This window comes from Saimiri boliviensis, chromosome 1, assembly GCF_048565385.1.
Source record: "Saimiri boliviensis isolate mSaiBol1 chromosome 1, mSaiBol1.pri, whole genome shotgun sequence".
Taxonomy (NCBI): Eukaryota; Metazoa; Chordata; class Mammalia; order Primates; family Cebidae; genus Saimiri; species Saimiri boliviensis.
In genome coordinates this window covers 9,017,343-9,044,195 of record NC_133449.1, presented here as the reverse complement: position 1 = coordinate 9,044,195, position 26,853 = coordinate 9,017,343, and the positions used below count along the sequence as shown (strand labels likewise).

The following is a 26,853-nucleotide window of genomic DNA, read 5'->3' as shown; positions in this document are numbered from 1 at the left end:
TTCTTCTTCCCTGTGATTTGGGGAAAAGTGTTCGTTCGCCGAGATAACTACCATCAAAGACAGATTTCTCACTTCACAGCATACCACAAAATATAGAAAAATATTCAGCGCCTTTATTTGAAGTAGGAATAATTATAAAAGCATAAATGTGCCTACATATTAAAAAATGACAACCATATGAATAGGTCTATAAAACATATAAGCTGATCTTAAGCAATATCAGCCATTCTAAGTTTTATATTAATAATTGTTTGCTGGCTCACACCTGTAATCCCAGCACTTTAGGAGTCTGAGGCGGGTGGATCAAAAGGTCAAGGGATGAAGGTCAACATGGTGAAATGCTGTCTCTACTAAAAATAGAAAAAATTAGCTGGGCGTGGCAGTGCGTGCCTGTAATCCCAGCTACTCAGGAGGTTGAGGCAGGAGAATTGCTTGAACCTGGGATGTGGAGGTTGCAGTAAGCCAAGATTGCGCCACTGCACTCCAGCCCAGGAAACAGAGCAAGACTCTGTCTCTAAATAAATAAATAAATAAATAAATAAATAAATAAAAGTGTTTGCTACCCAGGTTAAGTATTCAGATTAACTATTAGCTAATAGTAAAGCTATTAGAAAAATTTATGGGAGAAAATTCTATCCACTAAAATCCTAACTTGTTGCAATTTGGAAACATACAGGTTGGCTGGGCATGGTAACTCATGCCTGTAATCCCAGCACTTTGGGAGGCAGAGGCAGCTGGATCACCTGAGGTCAGGAGTTCGAAACCAGCCTGACCAATATGGTGAAACCCCATCTCTACTAGAAATACAAAAATTAGTTGGGCGTGGTAGTGTACACCTGTAGTCCCAGCTACTTGGGAAGCTGAGGCAGGAGAACTGCTTGAACCCGGGAGGCAGAGGTCGCAGTGAGCCGAGACTGGCTGCTGCACTCCAGCCTGGACAACATAGTGAGATACCATCTCAAAAAGGAAAAAAAAAAGGTGTCATCAGTTAAATTAGGTATAGAACAGTTTCACGTAATTCATGAAGTATTCACAGTATTTTCTTGAGAATTTAATTTGAGAAACCCTAGTTTAGTAGAAAACTTGGGAAAGAATGGTTAAAAAAAAAAAAGATGCAATAGCCTTAGAGTTTGCCATGCAGAAAGAGATTATCGGAGATTCTTCATTTTAATCATGCCATTCTATTTTTTCCCAATTCATCAGGCTTTTAGAAGGAAGTTTGTATTCTTCCTTCTTCATGACTGATGATCATTTTTTAAAATTTCAGATTGTGTAAGAGCCAGTGGAGATTTCTTCCAGAGTAACATAGTTCCCAGACCTCAGTGCTGTAGCAATGCTGTGAATTTGGCAAAGAGGATATGTAATTAGAATTATTTTGTGCCAAGGATCACTTCTTCCTAGGGCCAGAAAACACAGACTTGGCTAAGAGGGATATTCAACTCGGGCTTTGACTGAATCTCCCAGATGCTATTCTTATGCCTCTGCTCCAATCAGAATACAATAACTTCATTTCCTGAAGGCTGCCAACTTCCTGGGAAGGGTTTTCCTACCAGTTCAAACACACTCTGCATGCTACCATTTCTTGAAGACCTGCTTCCAAACCAAAGGGCATCTCTCGTTTCTCTTTCTTGGTAAGGGTGAACTCACTTCCCCACATGCAACCCCTCTGTAGATGCAGTCATACAGAGGGGTCCTCTGGATTTTGAATTCTAGAGCAGGCAGGGAAATAGGGAAAAGGTGAGAAAAAGAACACTAAATGGAGGGCTAGAAACTACTTATTTTTCTGCATGGCAGTGAGGCAGTGAATCAAGACAGCGCCACCTGCCAGCACTGCAGGATGTACACGGCAATGGCTGCTACAGGCAGGAGGAGACCTCCAGAAGCAGAGATTCCCTGGAGAGGGTTTTCCCCTTCAAACACAAAGCACTTATTAAATATGCACACGGTGTGACAAGCTGAGCTGTCAGCATCCCAGTGATGCTGGTTATAACTGTACTTATCTGCCAAAAACTGGGGCAACCCATCAAAATTTAAAGACAACTAAGTCTCCACATCTTTTGAGAGGAAGCTCAAGCTATGGAGGTGACTCGAAGTGAAGTTTATGCTGTCAGCAAAGGATTACCAGATGTTTTCCACCTGTCATGGAAAGAGCCATGCACTAGCATACGGCTGAGGCCTGGATCAAGGGGAACTCTCAATGAAGCAAATATGCCACTTGACTTTGGGACAGGTTCTGCACTGAGGCAGTCGATCTGAGTTCAAACAAACAGTGAGTGGACACCAATTAGAAAACAAACCACAGATCGACAGGTGTTTAGATCTGGAAGGTATTTAGAAGGGTGCCTCGTCTCATCTAATCTAACATTCCTAATATTAAAGACATGGATAAATTTGCTTCCCTTAGTCTCTAGAACTAATACCCTCACACTTACACATGGAAAGAATGTCCCCCCGCCCCCAACCCCCTTTTTTTTTTTGAGATGGAGTCTTGCTCTGTCTTCCAAGCTGGAGTGCAGTGGGCATGGTATCAGCTCACTGCAACCTTAGCTTCCCAGATTCAAGCAATTCTCCAGCCTCAGCCTCTGGAGTAGCTGGGATTACAGGTATGCACCACCATGCCTGGCTAATTTCTGTAAAATTTTTAGTAGAGATGAGGTTTTCCAATGTTGGCCAGGCTGGTCTCGAACTCCTGACCTCAGATGATTTTCCTGCCTCTGCCTCCCAAAGTGCTAGGATTATAGGCATGAGCCACAGCACCTGCCCAGAATATCCCATTAAGATCCAAATTACATGACCCTGGAGGGGTACAGTGGTGATCACATGACCAGTGAAAGCTAGGTACTGAAAATAGAAAATGACCTTCATTTCCAAGTTCAGAGACACATTCAATTTCACAGACCAGAAGTCACTGAGAGATCCCGACACTGGGTACGTTAGTTCTAGCTCTTCTCTCCCTTTCCAAAACAAAGTTGGCAAAAACGAAGGCACCCTCAGAGGAACACAAACCTTGTTGCTGGGACATCCTTCAACTGGGGTTTTACCCTATTTCATTACTCATAAGAACCTCAGGGCTACTTCTCTGAACCCCACGTTGAGTGATGACATTTCTATAGGGGCCAGAAAAGCCCCTCTGAGCTGCCCAGCTCTCCCTTCACCAGGGGACTGGAGGGACAGGAGAAGCAAAGATGGTCACTACCATCCACTCACACGCCTAAGGCTGCTGGCCTGCATGCACTACTAAGCCTCTGTTTGGGGAACGGAAATGCAAACCACTCTCAGCATCTCACTAGCAACAAAAAGGCAACGAGCTCAGCCTTAAGACGTTACCAAAGCTGTCTACTGGCCCATGCGGTTTTCACCAGCTCTGGTCACACCAGGTGAGGCAATAGCATGCATAATGCTGCCGGGGAAAGAACAGCATGGTGCACAGGGCTGTGTCTCCAATTGGGATCCAAGTTCCTGGCCTCTGAAAGCTAGATTGGTAAGGAATTTTATCCTGACTGGCTTTTCATAAGCTCAACAGAGAGGGCTCCATTTATTGTCCTGCATGGACTCTCATAAACAGGATGATGGAAAGAGGCCTTGACTAAAATTGGGCACCCTATGTTAGATTTCTGTAACAAAATTACTGATACTTCTTTTCTCCTGGATTTCTGGTCCTCAAAGTCCTGCCCATTTAAACGTTTTTCCCTTAATGGAAAAGTAGAAATCTTCCCAAGTGAGATGTTCAATTTCCAGAGACAGAGAGAGCTAGGGGAGCAGTTTGCTGTTGTGTGCTTTCTGGAGTCACAGCCTTCTCAATAAAAACAACCTGGCTTATCAGTTACTCCTGACTCTGCTAAGGAGTAGAAGATAAAAAGGACAAGGCTCCACTTGGCAAAAAAAAAAAAAAAAAAAAAAAAGCATCAACAGGGTGCAGGTGCACTCAATCAAGATGGAAGCCAACAAGCGTTTCTGATAGGGAAATTCTTTCAGACGCATCCTTAATACCATAACACACGGAGAACAACTCCTTTCCTCTAATTTCACAAAGTCCTCCAACACCACCTTCATCTAACTACAGCAGACACCATGGATTAAAAGAGAATACTTACGGTACCATGGGATATGGTCAGAAAACCATTTTTAACTGAACATTTCCTTTTCTGCCACACTTTTCGGATCCTTGTGGATAAGTGGAGAAACAATAAGAGTTTAGACATTTTGGACACATGAGATAACGAACGTACATTTAAACTCTAGGAACACCCCCTTACGTACCCGTCGCTCTTCTTGTAGAGGCTGCCGTTCCGCTCAGTCCCATGTTCCTTGTTTCCCTGAGGCTGATGTAAGCTATAAGCTGTGCTCTGTCGAATTTGGGAGTCCTAAAAAATGGTGAAGAGTGTGTTTTTAATCTTGCCCAGGTACCAATTTTTAGAAAAGCAGTACACAAAGAAAATGTATGCCTACTAAGAGCTTTTTTTTTTTTTTAAACAACAACAACAACAAAAAGAATCAGAGAAATTTCCCCTTCTCAACACACCAAAAGAGAGACATCAGATTCCTCTCCAGGAACTGATAAATGCCATCCATCAGGCTGGAGAAGAAAATGTCAGGAAACCAGTATTACCAAGCTAGCTGAAGGAATGAGCCTTGCAAGTTTCCAGGTTTTATTTCATTATGAGCCTTAACTCCCTGACAACAACATGAGGCTCCCACTACGGCCAGAGCAGACCATAAGAAGCAAGGTGATACATGAGTGGAAAGGCAGGGATTTCCAAGCAAAACACAAAACCAGCTTTCTGTCCCTTACTACAGAATCACTACATAAGCTCTCTGCCTCAGTTTCCTTCTTGGATGATAAGAAAAGAATACCCAGTAAGGCCAATAAACAGCAAGGACTCAGTAGGATCACACATGTGAACATCAACAAGTACTGCACAAATAAATCTTCACTTCCTCATCCCATCAATCTTGAGTAAGGGGGGTCTGATCCTGACCAAGAGGAGCCCTAACAGGTAGACCAGCCACATGGTTGCTGAGAATCTGACAGAACCTACCACAATTGGGAAACTCCCGCCTATCATATTCTTAGGGTAAGTGAGGACTAGCAATCAATATCCAGGGCCCACGTCCAGTGTCTGGCATCCAACAGGTGCTCAAGTGATGTTTAACAAATGACATCAGGCCGGGCATAGTGGCTCATGCCTGTAATCCCAACACCTGGGGAGACCAAGGCAGGCGGAGGGCTTGAGCCTAGGAGTTCAAGACCAGCTTAGGCAACAAAGCAAAATCTAATTTCTACTAAAAATACAAAAATTAGCTAGGCATGGTGGCAGACACGGGTAGTCCCAGCTACCTGGGAGGCTGAAGCAGGAGGACTACTTGAGCCTGGGAGATCGAGGTTGCAATGAGTCATGATAGCACCACTGCACTCCAATCTCAGTGACAGAACGAGACCTTGTCTCAAAAAACTAAAAACCAAACAAAACAAACGGTGTCAGACACTCTGAGCTGAAAGTAGGAGAGACCACCAGCGCCAGTGCAGAAAATTCTATTTCCCTGAGACTTAAAGGAAACGAGACGGGAGCAAGATGTGAACAAAGTGTTCACAAAGTCAACCGGGAAAAGGCCAAGATCTGCCCACAGCTGTTTTTGAGAACCCCTATCCAGTTCATTCCATAATGGGAGAAATGGGACACAATGAATGTAAGTGGTTTGCTCCAGGTGCAGGCCTCCTAAAAGCAAGAGCAAAGAGTGGAATGGAATCCTGCCTTCCACTCTGAGGCTCCATCCATTACACCATCTTCCCTCCCCAGAGAGCATCCTCAGAGTCTAGGGCCACTCTCATCATCGCCACTGAGCAGCTCACTATCCTTAGAGCACGAAGCACATGCCCAAATGATGAAAGAACGAATGCAGGAAAATCAGCGTGATCCAAGCTGAGAACAAGAGCACTCAAGAACTGAAGAGTCAAAGGGAGAAAAGCACAGGGAGAGTGAGTTTGTAAAAAGTGAGTTTTAAAGATGAAGGCAAGAACTGGCAGAGGATCAGGGGAGGATCTTCAAGGTAAAGTGGACAGCACACAGAGGACATGGGGAGGCCACGTGGTCAGCACCCAGGGAAGCTGGACAAATACTGCACCTGAGGCAGTAAGGCCAGGGGGTGGACAAGACGGGCTGGAGTCAGAGTTTCAACCGCATCTCAAAGCAGAGGCAGCCTCTTGGATTTCTGACAGTCGGAAAAAAAGATTCTGAAGCACAAAACTTTTTAATTTTAATGAAGTCCAATTTACCTACTATTTCTTTTGTCACATACTGTAAGGGTGCTATCTAAGAAACTATTGCCTCATCTAAGGTCATATAGATTTATACTTATAAATCTCTTCCAAGAGCTTTATAGTCTTAGCTCTTACATTTAGGTCTCTGACTCATTTTAATTTTTGATAACGGTGTGAGGTAAAGGACAAAGTTCCTTCTTTGCTTGCGGCTATCCTGCTGTCCCAGCACAATTTGTTGAAAAGACTACTCTTTCTCCATTGTCTTAGTACGCCTGTTGAAAATAAATTATCCCTAAATATAAGGATTTATTTCTGGACTCTCAGTTCTATTTCATTGATCTATATGTCTCTCCTTATGCCAGTACCACATTGTCTTGATTATTATAACTTTGTGGTAAGTTCTGAAATCAGAAGTGCGAGTCCTCCAACTTTGTTCTTCTTTTTCAAGATTGTTTTGGTGATTCTGGGTCCCTTGCATTTCCACATGAACTTCAGAATCAGCTTGTCAATTTCTACACAAACGCAGCTGAGATTTCTGAAGGGGACTGCACTGAATATGAAGATCAATTAGGGGAACACTGTCATCTTCACAATAAGTCTTCCAACCCATGCACATGAGTATCTGGCACTGACTTTTTAAACTGTCAAAAAAGAAAAACCAAAAACTCCACGTGAGCAATCAGTAATGTGCTGAGACACTCTCCATTACCGACCCGACAACCGACCCCGAAACAAGCGCAGCCCAGGAGGGGAGAAATGAACTCATTTCCACAGCAAGTTCACGCAGCACTCGTGCCTCTGGATAAACTAGGGTACGTGCCCATTCATGGAATCAGGATGGTCCCAGTTTCCACATTTTCTCAGAAGGAGAGAACACTGGCACCAAAAATTAGAGCAAATCCAGCTTTCAACATTGCTGGGAACAACGCCGTGGAAAGAATGTGGAGAAATACGGCTCACCTGTACAGCATCTCTGTGAAAGACTAAAAATAAACCTGTCAAGAGTCTCAACTGCATAACCAAGAAATACGTCTATTGATTTGAGGAGGAAAAAAAGCCCTGCACAAAGTAAGTGGTGAAATCACGTGACAATACCGCTAACACTGTTCGTGCCATGCATATTAATCAGAGCCATTTTCAGGTCTCATGAACTGGATAAAGGATATTCTTCTTCTCAATAGGATCAGACCCTATGCCAGAAGTTGAGGAAGAAATTACCATTTTTTCTTTAGAACAATTAAAGCATGCAGGCAAATATCAACTAAGCTAGCCTGTAAAACTTCACATTTGTAAAGAAGAGGAATATAATCTGTTTAACATAAAATTGAACCTGCTTTAGCACAAATTACTTCAGCATCCTCTAGGTGACTGAGATGACCCGGTAACAATAGCCTTTGTTAGCCTGTACAAAATGCCTGACCAGGTGAAGGCTGGACAGAGAAAACTGGCCCTTTCACATGACCACGGTTTTGATTTTTAGAATACTATTCAAGGGAAAAGAATACCTCCTTCTGGAAATAAGAGAGGCCAGGGCAGTCCATGTTGCCCAAATTCCTGGAGGCTCCAATGTACTCTCCACTTTCCTAAGAGAGGAATAACAGATAAGGACAACCTAAACTCAACTGGCAAAGCCTCAACGTGTAGGGACTGTTTGTGTGCCTGAGTATGCAGGGGAAGTGGGCACTTGGTGGAACCTCAAAAGGCTTTCATGAAATTCTATCAGTGTCCAATATCCTCTGTCCTGTGACACCCAGACAAGTTCGCACAGTTCAGGCATCAACCTTGATCTTCACTTTTCTGTGGCCCTATAAAGTATTAGTCATCGGATTTGGCCAACACAGATTGGCCCAGATGATCCGTAGACTTTAATATCTGAAATCTCCAGGAATGGAAGGCAAAGGAGGATGTTGGCTGCAGTACAAATCTCATATGGGTTTACAAATAACAAAAGAATCTTCAGCTAAGACTCTAGGATAGCATAAAAAGCTGACATTTTTGCTCACTTCTCATAAAGTCTGTGTCCAGACAATTCCCGTGATTGACAAACTTGTTGAGAAGTCATCCCTGGAAGCATAAAGTTTCTCTGTCCAGGAGAGCTGTGATGTCCAACTCATTCCCCGTCTTCTGAAGATACCACAGTTGTGTCCACCCACATGAGCAGAACCGGGAGCTAGAGGCCTTGCTGAGCCAAGCACTGAGCCCTGGCCTAACAGCAGTGCTTTCAAATCTCATTACTAACTATTCTCCATTATTTACAGGTAATTTTTAAAAGACTCCAGAGAATAGGCTTGATGTGGAATAGATCAGGGTCAAATCCTGGCTCTGATGCCACTGTGTGAGCCCAGCAAGGGCACTCCTCCTCTCTCTCTTGCAGAATAAAGCTGCAGACATGGATCCATTTTGTTCTGCTGTGTTTGTGCAGCGCTGGCTTAGACTAACAGCGAAGGAAAGGGTAGCTGGATGTGTGAATCAACAACAAATGAGTCCTCCACTGAGGCTGACATGGAGACCAGAGCCAGGCTACCTAGCAGCTTGGCAGGAGAGGCAGACAGGTGGCTACTGGCAGAGATCTCTGATGAAGGCCAGATTCAGGCATGTAAGATACACAAATCCAGACAGCAAAGCCAGAGGCAGAAGAAAATTATGGCTGTGGTGGACCTTGGCTGCCTGGGTGGCACAAACTGTTCCACCACATCCTACTAGACAGGATGGTCAAAAAAGAGGGAGCAAAGATAATGGGGGAGAGGCGGGAGAGGTAGAGAAAGAGAGATCTGCAGAGTGGAAAACATGATGCTTTCAGCACTCAGATCTCTGAGACCATAGCCCACAGCCTGACCCTCCCCGTAGAAGGGCACAAGTCTGAGTTCTCCACATCAAACAGCAGAGAGTCTGCACACCAGTGATGAGACTTTGGGACTCTGCCAGCACCCTAGCAGGGTCCATCCTGGCAGAATGCCATTAGATGGATGACGTGGGATGGGGAAGGCAGGAGGCAAGGCTGACAGGGAGAGAGCCCAACCAAAGATGAGCAGTACCAATGGGTTTAACTCTGCAGATGGAATCTTCTCCAAACATCAAACACTGTGGTGCATAGATGGGTCCTCATTGTATAATACTGCACTATGGGTGGTCACTGCATAATTTTTCAACTTTTCTCTAAGTATGAAAACCTTCACAAAGAAACATATTGGAAATACCAAAGAATAGTATTCTTACAGAGAGCAGAAAATATCAAGAAAAAAATATGAATGGCCAGTGATTGGAAAGTGTGAGGTCACTGGGACCGGACCGGCACAGGCTCCACACCAAAATAAAGCTGCAGCGTCCCAAAGAAACAGCAGCCTGAAGCTACCACACTGCAATGGCCACACTCTTCACTCCTTCAACAACTGATGCTTGAGATTTACAGGAAGAGAATGAGGAGCACTGGCTTCTACCAACCATCAAGGCAGCTTCTCTGGGGCATGTTACTTAATTTCTATGAACTGTGATTGTACCGTCAGGGTTAGAATTTTTTGTAACATTGAACAAAAATCCTCTAACACCTTCAGTTTTCTAAGTCACAGAAGAAAATCCAACAATGACAGCCTAAACAATAATGATCAATTCTTCTTGCAAATTTGAGGTATATAAGATGGAAGCCTCCCATCATAAAAATCATTTTAAAACATAGAAAATGTAGCATATTCACATCTGCTTATTATTTGCAACTGTGTTCAAAGATTGTCCAACTTGCTGAATGCCATCACCTAAAAGCAATGCAGGGCATGATACAGAAAACATTCACACACTCGCAACTAGGAGATTGCTGAGTTACGTCTTGACAAGGAGCCAACTGAGCAGAGAGCCAAAGAGGAACAGTAAAGGAGGTTCATCAGGGGCAGATGGGCTGGTCAACAAAAAACAACAAACTATAAAGAACTTCTGGTCTGTGCTGGTAAATCTGTTACTTTCCTGCAAAGCTGTAAATAACCAGCTCTCTCACAACTGCCCATTTTTCCCAAACCTCCTAATTCTGCACAGCCAAAGCAAACACAGCCTTTGCACTGCGCGCAGAGGGCTATTTGGCTCCAGCAGCTGCTCTGCCTTATTTTAAACCTGAGCTTTGCTTCATGGCTTAGATCCTCCTTCTTAGACAAAGGCAGCCCTCGACCATTTCCAATGGTAGGCTTGGGAGCAGCCACCTTGGAGAGGTGGACCGCATTCTGGCTCCCACCCTCGCACTACCTCCACTAGTTACAACTAGGCCACTATTTTCTCTACACGCCAAATTCTTTTTTCTTTTTGTGCTTATATCCCATGTTTGGAAATATCAAAGCATCAGAGCCTACATTCTCTAGGCTAGGAGGAAGTCACTGTGTTGTAGGTCATTTCTAGCACTAAATATAACCTTGCTCTGCTAATGTCTCACTTAATTGACCCATGTTTACCAAAATTCTACTAAATGAGCGCTGTGGCACTGTAGTGTGATGGAAGAATGACTCCAAAGGCAGGAGGGCATCCTCAGGCTACTCAAGATCCGGCTGAAGAAAAGGCATCTGTGCACTCACAGCACGGCCAACACTCAAAAAGAGGAATAGGCTGTGATTGAAATGGGGCTTTCAAACAGGACGTGCTCTGTGAACTCAGATCACTGTGGGCTGGGGTGATCGGAGGCAGCGCTCCAGAGGTGGGGTTTCAGAGGGACTAGAAGGATGTCTACAATTCAGCCATGCAGGGGAGGGAGGGAGGGAACTGCTTCATCCTCACAAAGGAACAGCAGCAAAAATATAAATTGTAAACATGGAAAATGTCCGCTTCCCAAATATTTGTGCAAACTCTTCAGCCTCTAATAAAACCTGCTACAGTGAAAGCGGAGGCGTTAAAATAAAAAATGCTACTAGTCATTAACATATAAAAGAAAGATATACATGTATATATGTGTGTGTGTGTGTGTGTTCATGAATGAAGCATGCAAAATTCTGCAATTTATATTAAAATACTGAACTACTTACTCTCCTAGACTTCGGTCACAAAAGGTAAATGCATTTGGGAGAAAAATAACAGTATTCAGTTACAGTACAAGAAAACAGAGATTATCAAACTGCCAACAGGGAACTTTATGCTCTGTCATGTAGTTTAGCAATTTCTCTAAAATCACTAGACATATGTTTAGACACATTCCTTTTATTGACAAGAAAATGGATTTATGCTAAATTCACATTATGATACCCACATTATAGTGAAAACATAGTAAAATTATCTTTAAAATTTACTTTTTAATGGCTTTTTTTAAACAAGTCCCCAAAACACAAACTGTCCCTGCTGACATGTTAGCACACGGTGACATCATTACAGGAAGAGGGGAAGTAGGAGAACTAAGGATTTCTGCCTGTCATGATGGAGGCAGCTGTAAGAAAATCTCACACCATATATTTTATAGAACACAACCTCGGGGCTGGCAGAGCCCCAGCTGGTCTCCTGTTTGGTGCCTAGGCCCAAAGTGGCAGAGTCCACGCACATCAGGGTAGGGAAACGGCAGAGGGCCAGGTATAGGATAAACAGGCACAAATGACACATGGTCTCTGTGACTAAGCCACCGAGAGCTCCTTATCTAGAAATTGACAGAGCACAGGGTTTATACACCACCATTAAGGCCATGTATGTAGTAAATGCTTACCCCCTGAAATAAACATATTTTAAAAAATGGTTTTATAGAACTAAGTTGCAAGAATACACTAAATGTTTTACTGCTGCCTGACATAGTCCGAGTGAACTGTGAGCTCCTAGAAGACATGAACTTCATGTTCTTCAGGCCAAAAGCCTCCAAGACATGGGGATAAAACTGCAATCTTTCAAAATTAAATCCCCTCACCTCTTTCTGTTCAACCTGCAATGCAGATTTCAAAATATCTCGAAGCTGTATCAACTGCCTTCTTTCTTCATCCTGGGCCTGTTTGATCTTTAAAAACATACACACACACACACACACACAACAGAACAAGTCAGAAAATTAAGACTGAGGTATAGGGAAATGTTGGTGCTCACAGGGCATTTCCAAACAATGTGACAACTCCTTCCCTCGCTAGTCAAACGTTCCCTCCCACCAAGACAGAGGACAGGCGTGGGAATGCCACACTCCATGTGGGCAGCACAGCATGAAAACACAGGATTACACAGAAGCAACATTTAGATGAAAATGTTTGTTGCATTAAGATGGTTTTAACACCGTCGTGGGAGGAAAGTTACTCACTGTGTGAAGATCTGTAGAAAGCGTTTCAATGGAAGGCTTGAGGCTTTCCACGGCTTTGAGTCCATCCTGAAAAAAACTAGCAGGAAAAGGAAGAAACAGAAATGACACTTCACAAAGGAAAAATAATTTTGTCAGACAGATTAAAAAACTTCTTTAAAGTGACTGAAGTCATTACGCAACTCCTGGTGGAAAAGACTGTAGGAAAAGACTGTATGAACAGAACTTAAAATATCAGGCAAACCAAGAATAAAATGTCACTCAAAATTAGCAGGAGCGAATAAAGCCTAAGTATTTGAGAGTTTTCTTGACTCATATAAAATGAAGCCTTGATTTTCAGTTTATAACGGGAAAGAGGTCTACTGACAAACGGCAGCAAGGACTTCGATTTGGAGTGTTCTGAGCATCCAAATGAAAGCATCGAAGGCCAGAAAGGCCTACGTGGAAGACACTGAAGAATGCGTCACAACAGGCAACCACTACATGGAAAAGAGAAGGAATGCAGAAGCCGGGCGTGGTGGCTCACACCTGTGATCTCAGGATGAGGCATCTGCGGAGGCCAACGTGGGAGGATCACTTGAGACCAGGAGTTCCAGACCAGCCTGGCCAACATAGCAAAATCTCATCTCTACTAAAAATACAAAAAGAAAAAAATATACAAAAATACAAAAAGGTACTAGGGAGGCCGAGGCACAAGAATTGCTTGAACTCGGGAGGCAGAGGTTACAGTGAGCCAAGACTGAGCTATTGCACTCCAGCCTGGGCAACAGAGTAAGACTTTCTCCAAAAAGAAAGAGAGAGAGAGAGAGAGAGAGAGAGACAGACAGACAGAGAGGCGGAGAGACAGAGAGACAGAGAGAGAGAGAGAGACAGACAGACACACACACACACACACAGAGAGAGAGACAGAGAGAGAGACAGAGAGAGAGAGAGAGACGGGGAGAGAGAGAGAGAGAGAGAGAGAGAGAGAGAGAGAAAAGAGAGAGAGAGAATGCAGAAAAGAACCAAGCAGCTTTGGTGACCACTCTGTATCTGTGGGGTAGGAAACCATGGATGGAGAACTTGAGATAAAATATCAAGAGGATTTTTTTTAAGGCTGAGAACTCAATGCCGTGAGGTCACTGATAACAAGTGAGTCAGGAAATACAACAGAGGCTGGTCAAGTTTTTCCACTGCAGTCATGGGCTGGCGTTCAGTGCTGCCTCTGGAGGGTGCTGTGTGTAATTCTTTTGAGAGGAATGAAGAAAGGACATTTCCAGGAACTAGGGAGAAAAGTGCTAACCTATAAGGAGGCCTCCAGGGCCCATGTGATACAGCCAGGGCCTGCAGCTCCAGCCTCAACTGACACCATTCCACCCACTTCATTCGCTTGGTTCCAGACACATTAGCCTTTTCTCCCCACCTCCATGGCCACCAAGTTCTCCTGCCCTAGGCCCTCTGCATTCCGTTTCTTCTCTCTAAAGGCTTCTCCTAAGGTGTGATGGCTTCACCTGGCTGATTCCCATTCACTCTTCAAGTGTCAGGTTAAACATCCCCTGGTTGGCAAGGCCTTCCTTAATCCCCTACAAGACAATCCCCTATAAGAGGCCTTGTTATACTCTCTCAGAGCATTTTGCATTTTGCTTCAAAACAATTGCTGCAACAGCAATTACCTATTTTTTAGTGTGATTGTTTAAAACAGAATTCACTCATTAGATCTGAAGTTCTAGGTGGTACAAAGTACCCACAAAGTTTGGCATATTTCAAGCACAGGCCATTTACCGAATGAATAAATGAGTTAATGAAGGATGGACTGTCACCAACTTTAGCCAGTTTATTGGATACCAAGGAGACTATCTAAAAAGTGATCTGGGTTTCACATGTGTCATGTGAGGTGATGTTTACTTCTTTTAACCTCAGCAGTAGCTCTGTGGGCATTTCCCAGACCAAGTGTGTCACACACAGAAGGTGCTGTGAAACACTGCAGTGTGGCATTTAATGCAGCAACTCCGAGGAGGAAGGAGAGGGACAAAGGCTGTGGGGCATGAACCCTGACCAGCTTTTATTAGGAGTCACAGAGGTCAGGCTGCTAGAATGTTCTCATTCATCTTTAGATAGAAACACAATTCTTTATTTTAAATGTTTGTTCCTGTATACCGTTGTTTTTTTTTTTTCTGAATACAGAATGTTTCTGAACTCATCTGATTCTTATATTTTTATTTACATGTTTTACTTTAGTAACTATTTTCTTAATCACTTCATATTCTTGTGAAATAGAAGGAATGAGATCTTTAAGATCTAAGATAAGGAGTAAAAAAAATATTACAGGTGATAAACAGAAAACCACCCCAGGGAGAGGGAGCAGGTGTACAGCTCCAAGAACCTTTGCGACCTGGCAACTCTCCCCATGGAAAGACACAGAGACAGAGAGGGAGGAGGAGGGGGAGACAGGCATAGAGCATGTGAGAGAGACGGAGAGAGTGAGAGAGACACAGAGAGAGACAGAGAGAGACAGAGAGAGAGAGAGAGAGAGAGAGAGAGAGAGAGAGAGAGAGAGAGCATGCACGAGAAAGCACACACAAGCCTGAGCGTGGGCATGAGCCCTGTAGTGGAATCAAGTGCTCAGAGACTTGTTTCTTGTCACGACACTGTTTCCAGCATGATACTGACTGGTGTGCTTGGAATAACAATATGAATTTGGATTTCGATTTTTATTTAATCTTTGTAATAGCCCAGCCAATCTTCACTATTCACCTACCTGGAAAAACTCCTCCGGTTGATTCTTCAAAGCACCAATATTCCTGTACCCTGCTTGAGGCATGTCTTGGTACCCAGACACCCCTTCAAAGTGCAGTCAGCCCTGGCATCAGGGGAAGCTTCAGGAAAAGGAGTACTAGTCCCTCTCCACTGGCTGCTGTCACTGTGACAGTCCTAAGTACATGGTCCCAGCAAATTTTCTTAAGTTGAGCCTGTTAACACTTTTCCAAGCTTCACAGAACTTTTACCATCAACATTACCCAACCAAATTTTGTTGTCTATTAAACATTTTCTAACTTGCCTCACCAGGCTAGAAACGGCGTATTTCTAGCCTTTAAAATATGCCCACTTACAGGCAATCATCAAACCCACCCACGCAGAGTAGCCCCTTCCTTCTCTGGGCTCGTGCACCGTGCTGGGGTCCCTCCTGTAGTCTTTATGCCACCATACCCCAATGCAGTGTCTGCCAAGGGGGTCTGCCTGTAACACTTGCCTCTCCCTCCTCTACGAGCTTCTGCAGCATCTGGGGCTGAGCCTCGTCTCAGCCACGCACCCCAACTTCACTGAGCAACACTGGTCACAGTGGTTTCCAGCAGGTATTGGCTCAAAGAACAAGACAATGCAACACTCATCACCACCTTCCAAAACATGGATTTATTTTTTTTAAATTATTTTTTACTTTGGAGACACAGTCTTGTGTGCAGTGGCACGATCTGGGCTCACTACAACCTCCACCTCCTGGGTTCAAGCAATTCTCCAGTCTCAGTCTCCCAGTGTAGCTGGGACTACGGGCATGCACCACCACATCCAGCTAATTTTTGCATTTTTAGTAGAGACCAGGTTTCACCATATTGGTCAGACTGGTCTTGAACTCCTGACCTCAGGTATCCGCCTGCCTCTGCCTCCCAAAGTGGTGGGATTACAGGCATGAGCCACCACACCCAGCCAAACCATGGCTGTCTTTGTTTTATGATGTTATAATGTCCTACTTTTGGATTCCACTCAAGTACAGGATCTTCAATGATCAGCAGCAAAGGCAAATAAGACAAATTTTCAAGATATTCCAGGAATATCTTGAGATGAAACTTCCTTCCTTAAATGAAATAAAAATCAAAGAACATGAAGTATTCTTTAAGAACACTTAAAGTGAAAAGAAAAATGAAGAAAAAGCAAAATAATGCATATCTAAATAGTTCCATGGGTCAACAGCCAAACCTGAGCCCTGGAATCTCGTTTACACAGTGGCTTCTTCTCCCTGGGGGAGCACAGCAGTGTGCAGAGGCTGGCGTCTGCCCGGCAGGGAATGGTACCCACCAGGCACAGCTTTGGGGGCGAGAAACGGACTGGGCATGTGTGATGGGAGAATGAGGCGCTCCCACGCGTGGAAACACACACGGCTGCGAGCTCCTCTCACCCTGCAGCTGAGTGGCTTGGGTTCTACGCTGTATCTCCCGGAATGTGAATCAAGAAAGTCAAAGCTGCTTGACTGATTTGAAGAGCAGGCAGCCTACACATTCTCTCTCATATCCAAAAACGAAGTAATGGAAGATTCGTATTTTTAAAGGTTACTGAGCTCATGTCCATAAAAGGCCATCTACTTCACTTTTCCACAAGTGGTCTGTTGCTACCCAACTGATTGGTTTGGGCAAATAAAGAGGGGCGGGGGTGGGGGAGGGAAGGAAATCCCAGAATAACTTCTTCTTAAAAATAAAATATCAGCAAGGAAGCGACCCACTTCCTAAACTGCCTGACATGAGAACTGAAGTAATCTGCATGCTCATCACAAAGTTAGAATTTTGAGTCTCCATAAAATAACTCATCTTGAAAATTAAACAATTTCAAGGTCTTTTCCACCCTCTAAGGATGTTTTTCTAAGCTTGGAGCTCTATTTTAAAATTTTTAAATAAAAATTCATGGGGTACAAGTGCAGTTTTATTACAGGCCTGGTGGTCAAATTAGGGCTTTTGGGGTATCCATCACCAGAATAACATACTTGTACCTATTAAGTATTAATAATTTCTCAGCCTCCCCTCTTCCCTCGCCCTCCTGAGAATCTGTTGTCACTTCAGTCTGTATCCATGGGTATGCCTTTTTTAGCACCCACTTAGGAGTGACAACATGTGATATTTGTCTTTCTGTGGCTGGCATGATTCACTTAAGACAATCACCTCCAGTTCTAACTCTGTTGCTGCAAAAGACATGATTTCACTTTTTTTTTTTTTTTAATGGCTGGAGCTATCTTTTAACTTTGGATGAACCACTCAGCACATCCTCCTTTGCTGTCTGACCTCAAGTGCTTTAGAAATGCAGCATCATCAAAGCTGTAATAAGAATTCCAAAGCAGAGCTCAGTTCAATTCCACAGTGCAATTCATTGCTGCAAGTATGTGCCAGGTAAATGTGCCACACACCGCAGATATAAAACAATGACATGACCCCTTCCTTAAGAGCATATAGTTCAGTGGCACAGAGACACAAGATGTCATCATGGAGACAAGCAGACGGTGTGGCAGTGACACAGGAGGAAGAAAAGGAATTCCAAAAGGAAGAAGCACTGCAAAGCAGGAATGATCCATGATCTGAGTTCCAAGAGGAACAGAAGACAGGGAGGGCATAGAGGAAAGAGGCCTTCTAGGAAAAGAAATAATTGTGTACAAAGGTAGGCCACCGGCTGGCTCAAGCCTGTAATCCCAGCACTTTGGGAGGCCAAGGCGGGTGGATCACGAGGTCAAGAGATCGAGACCATCCTGGTCAATAAGGTGAAACCCCGTCTCTACTAAAAATACAAAAAAGTAGCTGGGCATGGTGGCACATGCCTGTAATCCCAGCTACTCAGGAGGCTGAGGCAGGAGAATTGCCTGAACCCACGAGGCGGAGGTTGCGGTGAGCTGAGATCGCGCCATTGCACTCCAGCCTGGGTAACAAGAGCGAAACTCCGTCTCAAAAAAAAAAAAAAAGGTAGGCCACCAGCGACACAGCCTGCTCTGGGAAGGTAAGCAGACAGGAGTGGCAATTCTACAAGGAAAAGATTTCTTGTCAGTCCACACCTTCCAGTCCTGCTGTCATGATGCCAGCTGGGCCATCATCATCTCTGGGCTGCACAGGGACAGGAGCTGTGTACCCAAGCAATCGGCCACATCCACCCCTCTCCCATCTGGTTCCTTCTCCACAATATGCAGAGTAAACTTGTTACAGCTGAGAAGCTTCCAGAAGCCGCTTCTAACCAACACCACTGTCTCTCTCCTCATCACTGTTTTGCCTTTTCATAAACTCAGTTAAATATTGGCTCGTATGTTTCCTACGTGCCTCCCCTATGAGGCCCCAGGGTGGTGAGGGAAAGAACTTTGTTTCCGCCTTACTACATCACCAGAACCCGTAACAGTGCCTGGCACATCACAGGAGTGCATACAAATGATCCTCCGCTTCACTCTCTTCAAGAGCTTCCCAGAACATTTGGGATCAAATACAAAACCTTCTGAAAGACGTCTGGGGCCGTCCATATCTCTAAGGCTTTTCTATGCAGTTTCTCCTTTTCACCGAGCTTACATCACCTTGGCCTTTTTGCCTGCCTTAAGACGTAGACCCTGCTTGGAACATTCTTCCCCTACTCCTTATCTGCGGGCTCCTACTCATACTTTAGATCTCAGATTCATGTCTACTCAAAAAGGCCTGCAGTTCATTCAAGAAACAGCCGAGTACCTACTGTGTTCCGGGTACTCTGTGCTGGTTGTTGGAGACTGTAACAGGGAACAAAATAGAAAAACGAAAAACAAAGAACCTTACCCTAAATCTTTATCCAAATCAGGCCCTTCTATTATATTCTTTCTTAGATTCCTATACTTGAAAACATTCTTGTAAACATCCAATTAGAAATTTGTTTCTTTCGCTCCAACTTCCCTACTTGATTCATGGAGCAGGAACTATGCCAACACTGCACATCACTGTGTCTCTGGCCTTTGGTCCAGCACCTGACACATAGCATGTGCTCAATAAAAGTGTGTTGGGTAAGTGAGTGAAGGAACCAGAGGCTGTCTGTATCAGTGACTAGCGGTCAGGGCGCAGAAGCCAGGTAAGAGATGTGGGTCAGACTGTGAAGTGCTGCCATACACGGCAAAGCTAAGTATCTGAGCAGCCCCTGCACGTGGAATTCTCTCCTTCTCCTCTGCTAACATCTTCCTTTGCTCATCACAGTCACTGGCTCTATAGGATCAGTAATATATGAAAGTGTTTTCTTAATTTAATATACTGCATTAACATCATGTAATTTCTCTTTTAGCAAACATGAGAGTTGTGGAATAGGTCAAATTAGTTTGCCCTGTATAAAAAGAACCGAAAATAAATATACTCGGCAATTACTGTTGATTTTCTATATTGTATATATACGTTTATTTTTAATTAAGATATAATCCCGAAACCGTAAAAGTCATCTTTTTAAAGTGACTTTTAGTAAATTCGCAAAGGTGCGCAATCATGAGCACTCACTTCCAGAATATTTTCAACATCCCGCAAAGAAACCCTATACTCATTAGCAGTCATTTCCTGTTTCCTTTTTCCTCCAAGCCGTGGTGATCACTTACCTGCTTTCTGTCTCTGTGCACGCACCTATTCCTGACCTTCCAAAGACATGGCATCACACAGTACCTGGCCTCTGGGGTCTGGCTTCCTTCACTAAACACGTTCTCAAGGTTCCCCAGTGTTGCCACGTGTGTCAGCACCTCATTCTCTTTACTACAGACATCTACGTGAGTGTTTATTCCCTATGAACTACCTACCTATAGATCTACCAGAAGTTGCCGAACATAAAGAAACATTTAAGATAACGTAACGAAGAACTTACTTGCATTGAGCATGAAAATATTTGATCAGATTCTGAAGTAAATCCACTCCCTTTTTAATCTTGATTTCATTGACCTTCAGCAGATACTGTTGAAAAATGAAAAGGAAATGTCACAGAAATAAGCAGAATGAGTTTAAAAGGAGCTTCTGAGGTCTGAGATGATGTCTTCTACTTCTTTGACATCTTTTGCAACGGGTAGAGCTCATGATCGACGCTTAGTACCTCCTGGATTCCGTAACTGTTTCTTTTAGTTTGGAGCCATATGAATTATCTGATGATCAGATAATTAAATTTTTAAGTGCCAAAAACTCCTAGTAATAAGGCAGTCTATCTTAGCCTGCTAGGAGAAATCTTCACTCTAGTTGCATAGAAGAATGTGGATAGTTCAAGTAAATGGGATTTCTAGCCACCTGGAACATGTTTCTGCGCAAGGTCCCTTTCTTTAAGAACACTAACTGCTAATGTTTTGTAGCTGAGACGCTTGGCATCATGTCTTTGGTCCTGAGACATTTCTTTTACACTTAAAATAATGTGATTGTTAGGAAAACACAAAGTTTAATTGAAATGAATTAAAGCCATTTTTAACTTAGAGAATTCATTAGTGACCACAAAGATATCGGAAAGCCTCAGGGAGCTATAATACCAGTGTCAGGAAATAGAAGGACTTCATGAGTCCCCAAACCCTCCGCTATCAGGAGATGATCTCTGAGATGGAATGCCCCCTGGAAAAGCTGCTGCTTTGTGCACAGGCTCTCAGCTGTAAAGGATGGGCGGGGGTGGGGTAGGGGTACCCAATTCAGATGCTCACTGAGGTCTCTCTGCAGCCCAAGAAGGAGGTGGAAAGCTGTTGTGAAACTGTAAGCTACACTTTGTCCTTCTGCCTATAGCAACTACCTATAGGTCCTCCTTTCCCTCTTTTTGATATTTATTAAATATTTGGCAATGTATCAAATTTTTAAACATATGTACATTTTGACCTAGAAATTCTACTCCCAGGAATTTATTCTAAGAAGATAATCATAAAAGTTTACAAAGATGAACAGAAAAGAAGATACACTGCTAACTTGATTATAAAAGTAAACAATGGCAACAGCCCAAATTTAATGAGTGGAAATTAACATATGGTGCATCCATACAGAAAATACTGTGCAGCCACTAAGCCAATAAAACCTACAATTTCTGACATGGACTTCAACATACTACAGTGTGAAAATAATCAGGTTATAAAGCATCAGGAGAGAAAGACCTACTTATATATATTTTTTTTAATGTGTACATAGGGACATATAAAAGATGTTTAGTTAAATGTCAAAGTGCTCATCTTTGGGTAAGTAAAAAAAAATTAGGGGGCATTTTTAAATTCCTTATATTTCTTATATTAACCAATTTTCTTAAAAAGTATATACTATTTTTACAATCAGTAACAGAGGATCTCTCATACCTCCTCCACGCACAGAGGGTCTGTGTTAGCTATTTGACATACTGAATTTCTTTATTAATTTTGAAGAAAAGGCTCCACAGCTTTAAAATAAAAGCCAGAAAGCTACTCTTCTAGATTAGAGCCTGGGCAACTAAGATTGTAAACACCCAAACAACAGGAAGCACTTAAAAGCTTGAGAACTTCGGTTTGAGGAAACAGTTGAATAATTTTAAAGTCATTTGTTTTTGTTTTTTGGGTTTTGCTGGTTTTTGTTTGCTTGTTTTTTGGTAGAGACAGGGTCTCACCATGTTGCCCAGGCTGGTCTTAAACTCCTGGACTCAAGCAATCAATCCTCCTACCTCAGCCTCCCAAAGCGCTGGGATTTTAAGTATGAGCCACCATGCTTGGCTTTTTAACATGATTTTAATGGAGGCCATCTAATTTACTTCAGAATTGGATTCTCATGGAACTCTTTTCAAATGCTCTTTCTCATCTATGGCAAGGCCTTCACAGCCCATGACTATCTGGCTAACGTCTACGTTCTTCATCAGATTGTCTTCTCCTGTGTAAACTGTGAGTTCACTGTTAGATAAGCCCACCTCTGCCTTTATGCATGCATACAGCACCTCTCTCACTCACATGTGAAACATCAGTGCCTGACCCCTCCAAGTGCCAGCTCTGCAGAGCCAGGGACCCAGCACTACCTGAGGATTGCTCAAAAGATGGCTCAAGTCTATGACTTAAAGGTATCATCTACGCAGTGTATTTCCATTAAAATAAATGATTTAATCAGTTCACAGGATCAATTCACCTGGACACAGAAGAGGAATAACCAGTGCAAGGTGCATACTATGGGAAGCAATGACAGAGCCAAGTGGAGACCCAGTTAACTCCTCAAGTCATAGCTATGACCTTAACATGCTACTTGAATTTCAAAATTCAGTAAGCATTTTAAGTAGTCTTAAAGTGTTTAGGCAAATAGATTTCAACCTTACTAACCAAAAAGAGCTGAACACATACAAATACCCCTTTCCAAATTCATTCTTTATAAAACACTACTACTTAATTTCACCCTGATTATTTGTAAAACTCTACTACAGTTCTTAACAAGACACAAAACCCTTACAGAAGGAGCAGAATGAAAGAAAGGAGAGAGAGAGAGAGAGAGAGAGACAGACAGACAGACAGACAGACAGACAAACACTTTGTGCTTGTATAACACACAGCAGTTTCCTAGTCCCTGTCTCATGCTATCTCCCTGATTTCTCTGCCACTGTATGAGGCAGGCCAGGAAGGTGGGATTAGACATGAGATGTATTTTTCTTTTGAGAATGCAACCTACTATATTATACATGATATGTGTTTACAAAAAAAATGTGTATAAAAACATCCATCCTCCTGTCTACAGGAAACCTTTTAGTTAAAGGCTTTAATCTCGAGAATTAGTTTCATCATGTGAGTATTTTAAAATACTTACTTGATTTTCATCAAGTGAATATCTTCTAACATTTGCTTGATGAAAAACAAAACAGTAAAGGATAAAGGAGCAAAAGATATGAGATATTAAAAAAAAGTAAAAGAACACAAGTAAATCCAATTGTATCAATAGTAACATTCAGTGTTAATGTATTAAACAATCCAATCGAAAGGCAGAGATTGTCAAACTGATAAGAAAAACATGATCCAGCTATATATATAAAATCTACGAGACACATTTCAGATTCAAAGATGTACACAGGTTGAATGTAAAAGGGTGAAAATGTAACCAAAAGAGCTGAAGTGGTGATAAGTTTTGAATGTGTCCCCGCAATGTAGCAGTGTTGAGAGGTAGAACCTTTGGGAGGTGACTGGGTCATGAGGGTTTCGCCCTCATGAGCGGATGAATTTACGAGTACATCCAAAGGAGGCTAAGACTTCCCTAGTAAAAGAAATGTCAACACAGGTGCAAAAGGAGTCCAAGAATGCATGTGGCGTTTTTGCTGAAGCCACTGATATCAGTGAGACGCTCCCGCAGGTGAAGGCAGAGCCCGCACAGCCTGGGCTGCAGGACCCGCCTTTGCCAGTGCCTCACCTCACACATCTGTAGCTGGAAGAAGCGCCTCTCCTTTTCCATCTCTTCGGCAATTTCCGCCCCGCTTATTTCAGTCCGAATCATCCCATGGAGCTTGGCGTGTTCCTTTTTCTCTTTCTCTATCTTGGTTCTAGGTGTGAAAGCAAAGATAAATCAAGATGCCTTCTGGCACAGAAATCAAAGGGACAGCCTTGAAGCCACCCCAGTACCCAGCCTGTTCAGACCAATGCTCACCACACATTTCAGCACAGGCAGCCTCTCAACTCCCTCAAAAGGAAAATGGATGTCCTCATGAAGATGTCAAGCTGGGGCTTCCCACGACTTACTCAAGAAGTACTTCCTAAGCACCTGCTTTAAGTCAGGTATGGGACAGAGGAGGTGGAAGGTCTGCATAGGGCTTGGAGGGTTTCTTCAGGGTCAGCATTCAGAGCCAGCCTGCCTGCCATCTAGTAGCCCAAGGGCACTGCCTGACTCTTCACTCCCCACCATTTCTCTTCCTGGACTTTCCTCTCTAGTCTCTGTTGTCACTTTCTCACTCAGTGAAGCCACACCAGTTCTCCGCCTTGACCTATAGCACCACTCATCACTGTAGAAGATAACCAACCACCTTTCTATGCTGTCGGCTTAATTATCCTTTCCACCTTCATTTCATGCCAGACCTGTATTCCTAAATGTCCAGTGTGCAGTTCAGGGTAAAAACTAACCGACCTGCACATCCAAAGAAGAGCCACCAGGGTAAAAAGGAGCCACAAAATCATGTCTGCTAAGGTGGGCTTGAAATAGCGTGAATGGTTATTCTGGAGAAAAGGAGACTAGACAAAAACCAATAGAAAGCACTCAAAAAACAGACAGAGCTGCCATGAAGACAAGGGAGGAAGAGCTTTCTGTAGAGCCTCAAAGTAGATACTACAAGACTCAAGAGAGCATGTTCTTTCAAAGGTGTTCAATGATGAAATGGGCTACTCAGGGTTCCAGAGACCTCCCTGGGGTTCCAGAGGGCTCCCCATCACTAGGGCGAGGAGGACTAGAGTGTTTCAGAAGAGGCAAGAAATGTATTTCTCTGTGTGTCCTGCACAGTGCACACAGGACACACAGTAGGTTCTCAATGACGTGAAGGAACATGAGTGAAAAGTAAACACACAGGAGACCCTCTGGGAGGGATGATGTTGTTTAATGAGTTTAAGCATCTGGGAGGGAGTGTAATTGGAGGGGCCCTGGGACTAGAATTATACAACCCCAAGGTGTCCCTGACACCTCTTCGCAGGCAAGACACAGCCCAGACACTGGTCATTTCTCTTAATAATCAGGTATGGGACCACTGCCCAGGAATTTTAAAGATATCTAAAACCTATTATTATTGTTACATACCACAAAACCTCTTGAGATAAATGATTCTCCCACATTAATAGTAAAGAATTACTTCCTTTATTTATCCTACAATTACTTCAAGTTTAAAGGGTGCTGATCCCTCCTCCTAAATTCTAGGGTTTTGTGAGGAATTCTGTCCCCATCCTACCCATGTGTGTCTCGGTTTTACAGAATTTGGTATCATCCTCCTTTCAAACCTCTTCTTTCCAGAACCAGATGACTCTCTCAGGTACGCTTCTTCAGAAAGCCCTTTCTGCCCTTGGTCTAGTCATGCACAGGACCATTTCCTATCAGCCACGGAGAGGGGCAGCAAGTGCAGCTGAGTGAAGTTGGAAACCTGCTTCCTGGCCTGGCTCAACTACTCTTACTGGCTGACCAGCAGAAACCACTGACTCTTGGTTTTCCCTCTGCAAAGCAGGAATCTGCTGGTCCCTTTTATTTCACCCAACTGGCACATGGATAAAGAATGCTGATGGACCAGGGATCTCGGGTTGGGGACCTCCCTGGGCTGAACGGACCTGCAGGGTTCTCTAGTCGACACTCTGCCTGTGCTTCGGAATGAATGTACACCATCAATGAAACTCCAGAACTCAGGTATGGAAATGTAAGAACCTCAGGTATAGAAATGTAAGATTGCTATGGACAGAAGAAGTATCAAAGGTGTGGTGCTCACTGGTTTGGGTTTTGTGATTCTTCACCACTAAAAAGATATCCAGGGCTAGCTTTGCTGTTGTTGTTGTTTTTTAAGCCAAACAACTTAATGAAATACTTGTACTTAGATTCAAAATGACTTCCTCAATACCTTTTACTTTACCAGACAGCTTCATATGAAAGTTTCTATTTCCAATCAGAAAACTCAACATTACCCAAGGCACAGAGATTACAAAGTAAACATCACCGTATTTCATATCTTTCCAGTATTTAAAATAATGAAAGCCATTATTTCCCCCATAATTACTTGCTTAATCAATTCCCTGTAGCTTGACTCTCTCTATTCTGGGGATGAGAAACTGTGATTGGGAAAGTTACAACTGCCTGAAGTCAACTAACAGAGTCTGGTCTATTGGTTGACTTCAGGTCAGGCAACCAGTTCTGTTTCTTGTAGAAACCATAGTTCACATCCAAGAATCAACTCCCCATTCTTCAGGTTCTTTTTTGGCAGATGAAGCTGAAGGAGATGGGTACTGAACCCTCTTTCTAAAACCAAGAGAACTGGTATTTCAGAGAAACACAGATACAAAGCTAAGTAGTTTTCACAAATCACCAGGAAGGTGAAGTTTGAAAACTGCCTTGTTATCAAAAATGGTAAAGAAATGGACAAAGTGTTTAAAAACAATAACAGAAAGAAATACCTCCTGAGAGAAATTGGTCTCAACTTCCCTCAATGAACTTTCCTGAAAAAAACATCCTATAACCACTATGACATCATAGAAAAAGGAACAGGGGAAGACAGATTAAAAGAAGACAGTGCCACCAAACACATCTGTCATCAAAACAAACCACAGCAACAGGATTGATAAAAATTATTTTCTGGATTAAGGTTTAGTTAGACAATCCCTTTAAGCAATAAAAGCTTGGTTTAAATTTGAAATCTCAAATTACCTATATGTAATTTAAAAAATGAGAACACTCACATTTTTGTTTCATAGTCCTTCCAAGCTTTATCAAAAGGTTTTTTCAGATCCTGCAAACAAAGAGGAATAACTTAGGCAAGACTAATCGTTCACTTCCATGCAAGATAAACTTACTTATCCCTGTACTGGCCCTGAAAGGAGCATTAATTTCTGCAGTAAATGACGTATGTAATCCCATGAAAAATATAAAACCTAGAGTACATGCTTTTAAGTAGACTAGTGGTGGCACTGCTCTTCTTTCTCTTTTTTAAAAATATTATGGAATATACTAAATGCACACAAAAGGTGCTGCCATCCACT

The 26,853-nt window shown here is 43.1% G+C and overlaps 1 protein-coding gene across 4 annotated transcripts in view; it reads right to left on the bottom strand.

Moving 5' to 3' along the window:
- Positions 1-26,853, bottom strand: part of ASAP2 (ArfGAP with SH3 domain, ankyrin repeat and PH domain 2) — a 193,443-nt gene that overhangs the window by 55,965 nt on the left and 110,625 nt on the right. For all 4 annotated transcript variants that reach the window (XM_074393758.1, XM_074393769.1, XM_003927225.4 and 1 more), the window contains exons 5-11: positions 26,554-26,603; positions 23,552-23,681; positions 20,061-20,146; positions 12,492-12,567; positions 12,114-12,200; positions 4,261-4,364; positions 4,095-4,164 (exon numbers count right to left, since the gene is read on the bottom strand). In XM_074393758.1, coding sequence (XP_074249859.1) covers positions 4,095-4,164; positions 4,261-4,364; positions 12,114-12,200; positions 12,492-12,567; positions 20,061-20,146; positions 23,552-23,681; positions 26,554-26,603 — 603 coding nt within the window. The remainder of the gene's footprint in view (positions 1-4,094; positions 4,165-4,260; positions 4,365-12,113; positions 12,201-12,491; positions 12,568-20,060; positions 20,147-23,551; positions 23,682-26,553; positions 26,604-26,853) is intronic.